At 38.5% G+C, this 14,263-nt stretch overlaps 1 protein-coding gene across 4 annotated transcripts in view; it reads right to left on the reverse strand.

The window, feature by feature from the left end:
- CSRNP3 (cysteine and serine rich nuclear protein 3) overlaps nucleotides 1–14,263 on the reverse strand; it is a 215,760-nt gene that overhangs the window by 11,020 nt on the left and 190,477 nt on the right. For all 4 annotated transcript variants that reach the window (XM_055291926.2, XM_055291925.2, XM_055291927.2 and 1 more), the window contains one exon: nucleotides 1,767–2,063. In XM_055291926.2, coding sequence (XP_055147901.1) covers nucleotides 1,767–2,063 — 297 coding nt within the window. The remainder of the gene's footprint in view (nucleotides 1–1,766; nucleotides 2,064–14,263) is intronic.

The following is a 14,263-nucleotide window of genomic DNA, read 5'->3' on the forward strand; positions in this document are numbered from 1 at the left end:
GTCTTTCCCCCAAGTTCCTTTTCTTTCTGCTGCACCCCAGCTCTTGTGCCTGATTTTAAACAAGCAAACATACTGTACTCCTGTCCACGTGCTATTAATATGATGTACCCCATGCTAACTTTTCCTTTTGCTTTTGCTTATTATAAAGGTGGTTTTCCCTTTGCTTATTATAAAATGGACTTACACGACTTAGCATCATGCAACCTCACAATTTGCTCTTGTTTGCTTACCTTCTTATTGTTTGGGGTGCTTGGTACATGGGTGCATGCGTGTGTACTGTACTGCAGTACTGCAATGGATATGAACATTCATGACTACGACTGGTGGACTCACGTGTTTAGGTCCTGAATCCCCCCTTCCCTCCCCATTCCATTAGATACAATCTTCTTGAAGGAAGGGCATGTACGTTTCATCAATATTCCAAAACTATTTAGGTGATTGGACACTGGAGATAGAGTGTTTGGGTTCAACAAGTGTTGGGCTGACCTCTTCATTCAGGTGAGAGGTGGAGTTCTGGACAATCCAAGGGTATTCATGAGAGATTTGCCAATTGTCTCAGATTCCACAGATTAATCTGTATGCAGACCAGAATATAGGCAAGAGAAAAAAACTTGCTCTGCTTGTCACCTTATCCTGCCAGGGAATTTCCTATGCTAAAGAAGAGAAGGCAGACTATTCTAATACAATCATCTTGGCCGCAGTAAAAGGTATAGCAGATATTAGAGCCAGAATTTGTATCTGTATTTTTTTTTTTTTTTTTACCCATGAATCTCTTTTCTGTGAATCCATCTTAAGCAACTGTTTAGCAGATAGGCACTGCCCCCTTCTTTTGCCTACCTGAGTTGCTTTCCTTATTGAAAAAGCCAAGTTTCTGCATAAAATAGTGACACTAATCATAGGGCACCAATGAAATTATAAATGAAGGGGGACCAGGAAATTATCTGATTGCCAATCATCAAGGGTTGGTAAACTTTTTATTTGCAGAGGTCAAAAGAGTAAATATTTTATGCTTTGTGGGCCATATGGGTTCTGCGGCAACCACAATACTCAATTCTGCTGTAGGGGCAAGAAAGCAGTCATAGGCAATATGTAAACAAAAAAAATGTGGCTGTGATCCAATAAAACCTTATTTATAAAATCATGTGGCAAGGTCGGATTTGGCCTGCGAACTTACAGGGTGCCAACCCCTGACCTAGTTCGGTTCCTTCATTTTAGAGATAAAGAAAGTAACCCAGAGGGCCTGACTTGCCAATTTCATATAGTTGGCAAACAGCAAAGGTGGAAGCACAATTTTGTTTTCTGCAGTCTCAATCTGGTAATTTTTCCACTAATCCAACCACCTTTAATCAGTCATCATTTTATATCCCATGGATGGATCAGAAAATACACACTCCAGTGTTAGGGACGTCGTGATCTCCTTCAATATTGGTAAAAAGCTGAAATAAGGTGACATAATACAAGAATCCAGGATAAAATAATTTTAATTAACTCAGCTGCTACTTGGGTTGTCTTTCAGATTATATCTTTTATGTATAAGCATTTTATGTATTCCCATGAATGTCCTTAAATTAGTCTTTCTCTCTTCCTGAATTATGTCTTTCTCTCTTCCTGAATTATGTCTTTCTCTCTTCCTGAATTACATGTCTTGCCTTGCCACAGCATTTTCTTTTACATGTGGGAAGCTTCATTACAGGTACCATGACTGCCTCCTTAGGGGGTGGTAGACAGTGTCTTGTCTTTGGATGCCCTGAAATCCCAACCCTTACCTGGCACTTAATGCCAGCCAGGCTGCAGGTGCACGTGTCTGGATCACAGAACACTCGGCAATCACAGCCACAGTCCTCTCGTGAGAGGCGGATGGCTCGGAGTTCATGCTTTTCTTCCACGTCAATCTTTTTCACTCCAGAGGCACGCAGCAGAGCTCTTCGTTTTTTTGTTGGCAAAGGTTGTAGGAAGAAGTACTCATCTACCTCTGTGTTGTCCAGGTCAATGTCATCATCAGAAATGTCATCCAGTGTAAGAGTGCTGGCTTCTTCTGATTCTACTGTGCCATTCTTAGTCATCTAAAAACACAAAGCAGCAAATAAGAGACTCATTAAGGGCAGGGTACAAAATCTCTATGTTTGTACTAGGTGAGAATGAACTATTATATATCATCATGTCCCCGTAATCAACAAATGTTTGTTAGATCATTTCTTTAATCTTTAGGAGAAATCACAGAAAGGAAAATAAAGGCATCAAAATGTTAGGCTTTTAAATGTACGGGTAACAGAAGACTGTTAATTGGAACTCATAACCTCCTAATGTTAGGAGCTACAGTTGTTGGAGCTTTTACAGAGTGCCACGTGAAAAACACCAAAGGTTACAAATGCTCATCAGTGAAAGCTATCTTTAGACTCGGTTCATGATAGGCAGCTCCAATGTTGGAATAAATGTGTCCTTGTTCAGAGGTAATAGCATCCTTGTGGAAGCCATCACCATCTAACTCAGCAAATATGTTGTCCTTGAAATAACAACTCTGTCTTTTGAGCTCCAGCAAAACCATGCACCAGGAAATAAAGGTGTGCTGCACTGTGCTACAGGGATTACAAATACGATTATTCTACAGAACATTCCAAGAATGAGGGCTTGATATGAAGTAATCAGTCAGGTCAGCATGCTCTTAGTAAGACAAAGAACAGAGGGCAGGGCCCTCAAGCTCTCAGCAACCAACAACTGAAATAAACTCTGCCCTCAGAGGAGTTCACACAAACCCTCACCCAAAATGGTACCTTCTGCATAATAGCTCATGTGGAAACTGTCTCACATACTCATGATTAGTCTGCTTCTATTTATATTTCTTCTCTAAATTAATCTCATCCATCAGTAAGCCCTGAATAAGTACTTCACTTCTTACTATTATATCACATTATGTTTCCTTCATAAAAAAGTATTTAGAAAAAGAAGTTTTCTCTGAATATGAGCGAGATATCTATCCTGAGGAGCAGCGTGAGAAAAATCATGGAAGTTCTAAATACAGAAGGGATTTTAATGCTTTCATATTTAAATTTATTACTTCCGAAAATTCATTAATTATAATTATTACTATGCTTGGTAAGCTTAACAACAGTTCATCTATCACACAGTTAAAATACTTGCAACATCAGACATCATTGTCTCACCTTTACAGGAAAAAGTCTAACGTTTAGATAAGAATTTTTTTGGAAAAGGTCCTCAAACTGGAAAACTCTGAATGTATTAAAAAACAAATAGAAGATTGGACTTTGTCCTCAAGCAGAGAAACTTTCATAGAGGAAATAACACACTAGCAAGTGTATGTATTAAATATATCACAAAGGGCAGGTGCAGTGGCTCGTGCTTGTAATCCCAGGACTTTGGGAGTCCAAGGTCGGCAGATCGCTTGAGGCCAAGAGTTCAAGACCAGCTTGGGCAACATGATGAAACCCCATCTCTATCAAAAAAACACAAAAATTAGCTGGGCATGGTGGTGGGTGCCTGTAGTCCCAACTGCTTGAGAGGTGCTTGGGAGGTGCAAGGATCACTTGATCCCGGGAGGTCAAGGCTGCAGTGAGCCATGATTGCACTATATATATTATATATATTATATATTATTTGTATATTATATATTATATTGTATATTATATATTATATATAATATATTATATATATATTCAGAAGTATTTATATATATAAATACTTTATAAGGTATAAATACATACATATATATATATACTTATGAGTGTTTCAGAGCTAAAATCTGTGATCATGCAAAGGTACACATTCCTCTTTATTGGGTTTTGTCTCTTGGTATAATCTAAAATTTATTTCCTTCCTTGGCATTTCTTCACATATGTATTGTTTAAACTGTGATAGCCACTAGTAGGATGTCACGTCGACTGGTTGTGTTTATCGTTTTTGTTAATTGTTATTTGTAACAAGCTACATGTTTTTAGCTGTAAAGATCTGATTTTTTAAGGAATTCAAGTTATAATTGCCTAACATACACTCAATCTTCTGTGGTAGGTAAAGCTGTAGTAACAGAAAGGAAGTGTTCCCTTTTACATCTTACCACTGTATGGCACTTTGGTTTGTTTTCATTAAGTCTTGGCTTGTCTCTGTGAACCTCAGCAAGCTCCTGACTCCTCAGCACATGTAGCACACCCAGGACTCGGGTAGCATGATTCCCTTTAATACTCCCTACTTAATCTCCACGTTCTGTAATATTTATGCTTACTTGTGCAGTTGGTAACATTACAACAACAAAATCTCGGTTTTATATCAACAGAGATTGATTTATTTTTATTTTTATTTTATTTTACATTTATTACTTTTTTTGAGATGGAGTCTAGCTCTGTTTCCCAGGCTGGAGTGCAATGGCACAATCTCAGCTAGTTGCAACCTCAGCCTCCCAGGTTCAAGTGATTCTCCTGCCTCAGCCTCCTGAGTAGCTGGGATTACAGACGCCTGCCACCATGCCCAGCTAATTTTTGTATTTTTAGTAGAGATGGGGTTTCACCCTGTTGGTCAGGCTGGTCTCGAACTCCTCACCTCAGGAGATCCACCTGCCTTGGCCTCCCAAAGTGCTGGGATTACAGGCGTGAGCCACCTCTATTTTTTTAAAATGGTTGTTATCAGCCTAATTTTAAAAAAATGGTTGTTATCAGATAATATATGAAATCTGAAAGTCAACATGTAGTAAGATTTTAGCAAACATTTAAAAACATATCAAAATTTTTAGGACAACATGAATAACCAATTGGTGCCTAAGAATTAAAAAACAAACAACTGTATGTCATATGAACTGCAGATTCAGTTTACTCCAAATATAAGTGCCCTTAGAAGTAAAATTTGCATCTCTTATTTCCGCATACTAAAATTACAATAAGGAATTTCATTTCAAAATAAAAATTTAATTAAGAATCTGGCCAGCTGTGGTGGCTCATGCCTGTAATCACAGCAGTTTGGGAGATGGAGGCAGGCAGATCACTTGAGGTCAGGAGTTCAAGGCCAGCCCGGGCAACATGGCAAAACCACATCTCTACTAAAAATACAAAAATTAGCCAGGCATGGAGGGGTACACCTGTAATCACAGCTACTCATGTGGCTGAAGCACAAGAATCGCTTGAACCTAGGAGGCAAAGGTTGCAGTGAGCCGAGATCGTACCATTATACTATAGCCTGAGTGACAGAGTGATGCCCTGTCTCAAAAAAAAAAAAAAAACAACTAAAAGAGCTACATACCGTTTCACTCTTGCTTAATAAACTATAAGTTTTCTAATCTAGATTTTCAAAATATGACATTAACATTGAAGTGAGCTGGCAGGGTTTTCTCTTCATCATCTCAATTTCATCTCTATCATTTCTAATAAAGACTGGAGATACTCTAGCTTAGGCTGGTCACTGGCCTATCCTCTCCTCCTCACAGTTTCTGGTTTGGTGTGTAGCCTTCGAGACATATTCCTATTCCCTGCTCTCCCCTTGAAGTCCTTCCCCAGTCTTTTCTTCCAGTCTGTGCCCATTTTCTTCTTTAAAAACCAGGCCAAAACTACTGAGTTCAAATGCTCTTTAAAATCAGAGCACTACATAGATTATTTCCAAATGCATTTTATGGAAAAAGTCAATGAGCTCCCTAATTTTGTCCACCCACTCACATTGATTACCTTCTCAAGAGCTAATGCAAATAAATGGAGGCAGTCAGCCAGGATTGCCTCACTTACTCTTGCTGACTCCTTTCCTCCATGATGCTGTGTCCCCAACCAAATCTCGTCTTGAACTGTAGCTCCCATAATTCCCACATGTTGTGGGAGGGACCCAGTAGGAAATAATTGAATCATGGGGATGGTAAGTATGTCTTAGAGAAGTTATAATTAATTTAAGCTTCATTAATTGAATCATGGGGATGGTTTTTCCCATACTTTTCTCACCACAGTGAATAAGTCTCATGAGACCTGATGGTTTCATAAGGGGAAACCCTTTTAGCTTGGTTCTCATTCCCTATTCACCTGCTGCCATGTAAGACGTGCCTTTCATCTTCTGCCATGATTGTGAGGCCTCCCCAGCCACGTGGAACTGTGAGTCCGTTAAACCTCCTTTTCTTTATAAATTACCCAGTCTCAGGTATGTCTTTGCCAACAGCGTGAGAACAGACTAATACAGTAAACTGGTACCAGGAGTAGGGTGATGATGTAAAGGTACCCGAAAATGTGGAAGCAACTTTGGAACTGGGTAATAGGCAGAGGTTGGAACAGTTTGGAGAGCTCAGAAGAAGACAAAAAAATGTGGGAAAGTTTGGAACTTCCTAGAGATGTGGAGGGTTCAGAAGATAGGAAAATGTGGGAAAGTTTGGAATTTCCTAGAGACTTGTTGAATGGCTTTGACCAAAATACTGATAGTGATATGGACAATCAAGTTCAGACTGAGGAGGGCTGAGATGAAGATGAGGAACCTGTTGGGAACTGGAGCAAAGGTGACTCTTGCTGTGCTTTAACAAAGAGGCTGGTGGATTTTTTGCCCTGCTCTAGAGATATGTGGAACTTTGAAATTGAGAGAGATAATTTGGGTTATCTAGTGGAAGAAATTTCAAAGTGGCAAAACATTCAAGAGGAAGCAGAGCATATAAGTTTGAAAAATGTGCAGCCTGACAATGCAATAGAAGAGAAAAACCCATTTCCTGGGGAGAAATCAAGCCTGACACAGAAATTTGCATAAGTAACAGAGAGCTGAATGTTAATCACCAAGACAATGGGGAAAATGTCTCCAGGGCATGTTGGAGACCCTCACAGCAGCCCCTGCCATTATAGTCCCAGAGGCCTAGGAGGAAAAAAATGGTTTCCTGGGCCTGGCCCAGGGCCCCCCTGCTATGTCCAGCCTAAGGATATGGTGCCTTGTGTCTCAGCTGCTCCAGCCATGGCTAAAAGGCGTGAAGTTACAGCTCAGGGCATGGCTTCAGAGGGTGCAAGCCCCAAGCCTTGACAGCTTCCTTTGTAAGATATGCCTTTGACCTTCTGCCATGATTGAGAGGCCTCCTAGCCAAATGGAACTGTGAGTCCATTAAACCTCTTTTTCTTTATTAATACAACCCATCTTCATTCACAGCGATATTCATTTTGTCCATTTTTTTCCTCTTGACATGATGCTACCTTTAAATACCTTTTTTTCCCTATCTCAAATAGAATCATTAAATGTTCAGACTTTAGTTAGTCAAATGCAACATCCTTATTTCATGCATTAATGAAGCTTAAATTAATTATAACTTCTCTAAGACATACTTACAGAGCCCAATTTCCTGACTCCTCTTTCAGTATGCTTTTCTTTATATCTCACAGATAGATTATGAGTTTTCTATGGTACTCAAGACAAAGCTGGGAATTTAACATGGAATTAGACACAATGTGTCTAAAAGCCATTCTATTCATAGGATAACCAGCACTTTCAAAGGAAGGCTCTCTTCTCAAGTAGATACCACCAATCTGGAACTTGGAAATGTCTCCTGTAGTGTCATTTTTTTTTTTTTTTTTTCAAAAAAATAATGTTGCCTCCCCAAGAGCTCAAAGCAAGTCTGCAAAAAATGTGATTTAAAGAGATTACCAAATAGCCTTGACTCTTAAATCTGTTTTTATTTCTGTGTTTTCTTGAGTGTGAAAGAAAGAGAAATTGCAGGTGGGGGTTAAAGAAGTGGTAGAAGCAGATATGACATAATATTGATAACAGCTTTTGGATCTGTGTGCCAGGCACTGTTCTAAACACTTTACCTGCATTAGCTCATTTGGGATCATATACATCTCATGAGGCAAATACTATCATTGTATTCATTTAACTGATGAGGAAAATGAGGCACAGGAATGTTAAATAATTTGTCCAAGATTACAAGTAATGAGGATGTGCACGAAGTTACAACCCTACTATGTGACTCTACAGCTTGTGCTCTTAAAAGTAATAATAATTACATATATCTATTCTTTTAATACACTTAACAGGTACTGAACAGTCTTTTATGATTATTTGGAATCAGGCATTAGGTGTACTGGTGCACAACATACAGCCCTTGATCCCAATGAACTGGAGTAAAGAGACAAGAATCTGGTCATTTTAACCCAGTTCATAAGGATTTCCTAGCTTAGGGTGAACATGGGGCATTTGAGGGTTATGTAGGAGAGGCACCTACAGGTGGGGCTGGCAGTGGGGTGAAGTGGGAAGACTTCAGTATTCAAATCTGAAAATAGAGCAGCAGTTAAATGAACAATGGTGACAGAAGGCATTCCATGCTCAGCAACAATAGTTTCAAAGGCCTGAGATAGGACAGAGCATGATACAGTCATTGACCTATAAATTATCCAGATGATTGAACTTGCATGGGATCACTCCCTGTCTTGGTCCATAACTGAAGACCTAAAAGTAGATAAATAGCAGTTATTCAGAGAGAAATTCTTCTTTGCCATTTGGCTTAGCTAGTTTACAGGTGATGAATACTGACTTAATTTATGATTTGACTTAATCATCTTTATTTTATGCTTATCCTATCTCTGTATGCATGTATCTATGTTGTACTGTTAGGATCTCCAGGTCAAGGCCCTTGTGTGTATATATGTGTGGGGTGGGCATGTGTGAGTGGGCATGCATGCACATGTGTGTATGCTTGCTTTGTTTCAATGATGACACTTAAGATGGACTTAGTTCTTAAGCCACTGTGTAAACTTGTTCAGACTCACTACAAATAAAACCACTATAACTTTTTTTTGACAGGTGGAAACCAAACATCTTAATTTTGCAGATTTGTATGCACTGATAACTGTGAGAAAACCATTCCCAAAGCCCTATAGAATAAATCATTTTGCCCATCTAAACACACCTGAGGGATGGGACACATTACTGTCAGAATCAGTGGAGTGATTCTCAGACAGCTTTGAGTCAAATATAGGGATCCCAAATAAAAATCAAGGCTCAGCTTTTTGTTTTGTTTTTACCATATCATGTTATGAATGAGTTCTTCCATAAATTTTAATGAGATAAAATTTTTGGTGCCATCAAGGGCCCCCAAACACCCAATTCAATTCAACTAATAAAATGATTAGAAGAGGAAAACAATACTAAAAGTATAGATTGACTAAAATGCCAAGGCAAAACAAAATAAAACAAACAACAAAAATAAAAACACTTCTTTTTAGCACTTCAAAGGTATGTTTACTAATAAAATTTTCTGGTCATTACTGAATTATTCACATGTGTGAAAAAGAGAGTGATTTCCAGAAACAAGAATGTGAAAAACAAATTCAACTTCACAGACACTGATCACTGCATATTGTAATAAAGACGATGATGTTGAGAATGACCTAAGCTGCCATATAGTAAATACTAGCCATTAAGGTCCATACTGTATATAAATTATCTCACCTAATTTGCATGACAGTCTTATAAAGTAAAAATTTTTTTAGTTGAGAAAATTGAAGCTCAGAGAATATAATTTGCCAAAGTCTAGCTAAATAGCCAATTAGTGATGATGTTGAAGATCATACTTAGGTTTATTTGACTCCAAAGCTTGAGCCATGCTTTCAAGACCAGTTGGAGTAAAAATTCTTCAGAGCAATGGTAGAAAAACTGAACAAAAGGAAACAAAAAAAAGATAACGTTGCAGTACACTCTAAGAGCTGATCTCAGTGCTGTGGGGCAAGAGACAAAAGAGCAGAATAAGCTTCCCTAGAAATAGCTCACTCAGAAATAAAGGATATGGGCAGGGCGTGGTGGCTAACACGTGTAATCCCAGCACTTTGGGAGGCTGAGGCGGGCAGATAGCGAGCTCAGGAGTTCAAGACCAGACTGGCCAACATGGTGAAACCCTGTATCTACTAAAAATACAAAAACTAGCCAGGATTGATGGCAGGCACCTGTAGTCCCAGCTATTTGGGAAGCTGAGGCAAGGGAATTGCTTGAATCCAGGAGGTGGAGGTTGCAGTGAGCTGAGATCACACCACTGCACTCCAGGCTGGGCGACAGCGAGACTCTGTCTCAAAAAAAAAAAAAAAGAAAGAAAGAAAGGATATGATTCAGACACAGAAAGCAAGAGCTCAGGAAAGAAGAAAACAGAGAGCAAACCAAAGATATAACATCTCACCAGTTAGTATTTCCTTTGGGTCCTACTTTTTGGGCATGTGGAGGTGGCCTTTCTAATGGAGAGGACATCAGATAAAGCTGATTGAAGCTGGTTGAGCTAATGTATTACTCTTTTGATTTTCTCAGCTGACTTTTAACTTATTTATCCTGGCCTGAGAAATCTGTATAGCCTGTGGTCTAGTGTTGTAAGACTATATTAGCTTTGGTGATTGATTTAATGTTTATCTCCCCTATCATACTGTGAGCATGTTGAGAGCAGAGATGACATCTGTCTTGTTTACCAGTGTATCCTTTGCACCTTGTTAATTGCCAGTCCCATAGTAATTGATTAATACATTTTTAAAATGAATAAATGAATATTCTTAATCACTATGGCATATTGCCAAGCACTGTAATAGGTATGGGGTTTTATAGATGTACAACAGTTCTGCCATATAAGGAGGTTCCAGTCTGCTGGGGGAGATGACCGTGTAATAAATATGATATGATGTGGTAAGAACACAAAATATATGTGCAAGTTATTGAAGTGGTGGGGAGGAAGAGAGAATAGACATGAAAAGGAAGGCTAGGTACAAAGTCACAAACAGAATTATTTACTTCCTATTCAGATTCCATAGTCATTTTCAAAAAGAAAAACCTTCAAACCAAAAATGCGAGAACAGGCATGTCAGGAAGGATTTAAAGCAAAAAGGAGTGAGGAGACAGTGAAAGAGGACTCCGCTGTTTTATGGAAGAATCTCCAGGCCCAGACAATTTATGCTTTAAGGCAATGAAAAAGCTTGAAGTTATGCTTGTGCAGTGTAACAGTTTTGAAGAGTCATGGAGTAAAGAATTACAAGATAATCAAAGTGGGAACAATTTTTTTAAAAAAAAGCTAGTTCTGAATAACAATATTCTAGAAAAAAATACTTTAAAAGATGGTCTCTGTACATGTGACAAAAAAGAGCGGTAATTATTAGACTATTGCCTAAGTTTACTATGGGGAAAGTGTCCATTTTTCAATTAAAATTCTGTGCAGAACCTTAACATATGGAAGATAAAAGTGAGAATGAGATCTGTGTCTTGGGCTTTCTGCCCTGGCCCCTAATCTCAGACCCCATGGATCACAGTTGGAAAACCAGTGCTCTAGTCCTGAAAATTTCTTTTTCTTTCTTTCCGTCCTTCCTTCCTTCCTTCCTCTCTTTCTCTTTCTTCCTTTCTTTCTTTCTTTCTTTCTTTCTTTCTTTCTTTCTTTCTTTCTTTCTTTCTTTTTCTTTCTTTCTTTCTTTTTCTTTTTCTTTCTTTCTTTTTTTTTCTTTCTTTCTTTCTTTCCTCTCTTTCTTTCTCTTTCTTTCTTCTTTCTTTCTTTCTTTCTTTCTTTCTTTCTTTCTTTCCTCTCTTTCTTTCTTCTTTCTTTCTTTCTTTCTTTCTTTCTTTCTTTCTTTCTTTCTTTCTTTCTTTCTTCTTTCTCCTTCCTTCCTCTTTCTTTCTTTCTTTCTTTCTTTCTTTCTTTCTTTCTTTCTTTCTTTTTTTCTTTCTTTCTTCTTTCTCCTTCCTTCCTCCTCCTCCTCCTTCTTCTTCTTCTTTTTCTTCTTCTCTTTCTTTCTTTCTTTCTTTCTTTCTTTCTTTCCTTCTTTCTCTTTTCTTTCTCAGAATCTCACTCTGTCACTTGGGACCCAGGCTACAGTACAATGGCACAATCATAGCTCACTGCAACCTTGAACTCCAGGGCCCAAGTGATGCTCTCATCACAACCTTCCAAGTAGCTGGGACTATAGGAACATGCAACTGCCCAGCTAAATTTAAAATTATTTTGTAGAGAAGGGATCTCACTATGTTTCCCAGGCTGGTCTTTAACTCCCGGCCTCGAGCAATTCTCCACCTCTGCCTCCCGAAGTGCTGGGATTACAGGTGTGAGCCACCCTGCCCGGCCAGAGAATTTCTTATTTTGTCTCTAAGACAAGAATATAGTTCTGAGAATTTCCCATTCTTTCACTCTGACAGAATTTCTTACGCTCTTCATGTGGAAAATGGAATGTAATCTGATTAATAAGAATATGGTTGCATATATGACTTTTTAGTTAGCTGAGCAGTAAAAATGCCTCTAAGACCAGTGATGCTTAGCCTCTTTTGTACCACCAAGGAGGCCAGGAATGAAGGATACTGCATTTATACATCCTATCAGTAGCAATGGCACGCCCTGGCAATGTTTCTCTGTGGGGGTCATGGTGGGGTGCTTCTCCTTTTACTCTTGAGGACAGCTACCTTGAGAGGATATCCTAAACTTGGCCCTGTTTTCTTAAATGCAGTTTTAAGTCCATAACTTGGATGAAGACCTAAAAGGCAAGCTTATCACATCTACAGATGACAAGACCAAGTTTATTGAAATTAAATGTGACAAAACTTTATTGATCACTCTTTACAGGCCATGTCTAGCACTAAAGAGGGCTTTTGCCATGGAGATGTTACAAAATTTTGATTTATATCATAATGCAGAGTTGGCTTAAAAGACCTGGGTTTTGTTTGCTTGTTCTTTGTTTAGTTTAGTTTATTTATTGTTTGTTTTTTGCTTACCACCAGCTTACTAAGAACAAAAAAAATTGATCACGGTCCAAAAGTCACTATATCCTTAGTGTATTCTATGGAAAGAACATCCAGAACTTGGGAGAAGATAACGTAACATATTCCTGGAGCACCATGTCCAGATCAAGTACCATATTATGAAGGAGACATAAATAGCACTGTATCCAGAGGAAGGAAACCAGGGCAACAAAGAACCTAAAAGCCATGCCCCAGGAGGATCAGTGGAAAGAACCAAGGATGTTTAATCCTACAGAACAGAAACATATAGAGCCCATAAGCTTTCTTCAAATATTTGCATGTCCATCACCATTGCTTTCAAACAGCCAGAATTCAGAAAATAGGGAAGATTTACTCTGTGTACCTATGGAGCAGAATTCGGGTCAAAAGTTTGCAATCACATGGTAGCAGGTTGCTCAATGTGAGGAAGAGCTTTCTAACAATTAAAGCTGCAAAATGAAATGGGCTACTTCAAAAAGCTGTGTGCTCTGGATCACCAGAATTGTTCAATGAGAGGCTAGAAAGCATAGGATATGTATTTAATACAATAAATTCCTGGTTTTGTGGTATGAGTTGGACAGTGACCTAGTCTATAAAGTCTCTGGAAAACTAAAGGAAAATATGTATATCATTTGGATATTGAGTCACATCTTATAATATAGTTCTTTAGCTCATTAGCTGTTAATTGCAGATGGCAAACTGGAACCAATTTAATTATACCCTCAAAGAACTAGGAATGTTTGGTTGTTTTGTTAGCTTATGAGAATTTCAACAACCTGAAGTCACAATAGGACCTTGGAATACATATTACCACACAGTCACCAGGAGGGATGATGCTAGTATCAACATACAAGACATATGAAAATTTCCTCTCAAATTTTTTTCTCCTACCCTCTGATTTAGACCAACATCGCTTCTTTCAGTGGTAGCTAATAAGCCAGACGGATCTAGTAGCATGCTAGTAAATATTTAACAACTGACACTCTGGAAAAAAATTCTAATTTGTCATGTTTGCCAAATCTCATGGTTTAAATACACCCATCATAGCTGATTTCAAGCTACCGTTGGGAAGAGAAGTACACAATCCACTTTAGTGAGCAACTTTAACAAGCTGGCTCCAGCACATCACTGAATATACCCCACATTTTAATCAGGAGAATCAGCAATTGACTTCCCTAAATTAACAGTCCAATGGTTGTTGCAGAGAAAGAAACTAAAGATTTGATTACATATGCTTAGTTGTTCCATTTAAACTAAAACACCAACAATATTTTGAAAGAACATATTCTTAAATGTATGGCATTTGCCCAGGGCTGCAGTGCACCCTTTTAGTCTCCATCACTTTGTTTAGGTTTATTTTCTCTGTCAAAATAGGTTGTGTATGTGACAGAGCAGGTATTTGGCACATCAAAGTTTTCCATTTGATGTTAAAGTGGGCCTCCATTTGGGGATGCATTCCGGAAGCTCTGACACTAAGTATGCTGTAGCATAATCTCTACAATCTAACAGAAATTCTGTGAGGATAAATGGAGTTCAAACATATCATGACCGACAGGTTCTGACACATCTAATAAAGAATCAGAGTATGGGGAAATAG

Source organism: Symphalangus syndactylus, chromosome 9, assembly GCF_028878055.3.
Source record: "Symphalangus syndactylus isolate Jambi chromosome 9, NHGRI_mSymSyn1-v2.1_pri, whole genome shotgun sequence".
In the NCBI taxonomy this organism is placed as follows: domain Eukaryota; kingdom Metazoa; phylum Chordata; class Mammalia; order Primates; family Hylobatidae; genus Symphalangus; species Symphalangus syndactylus.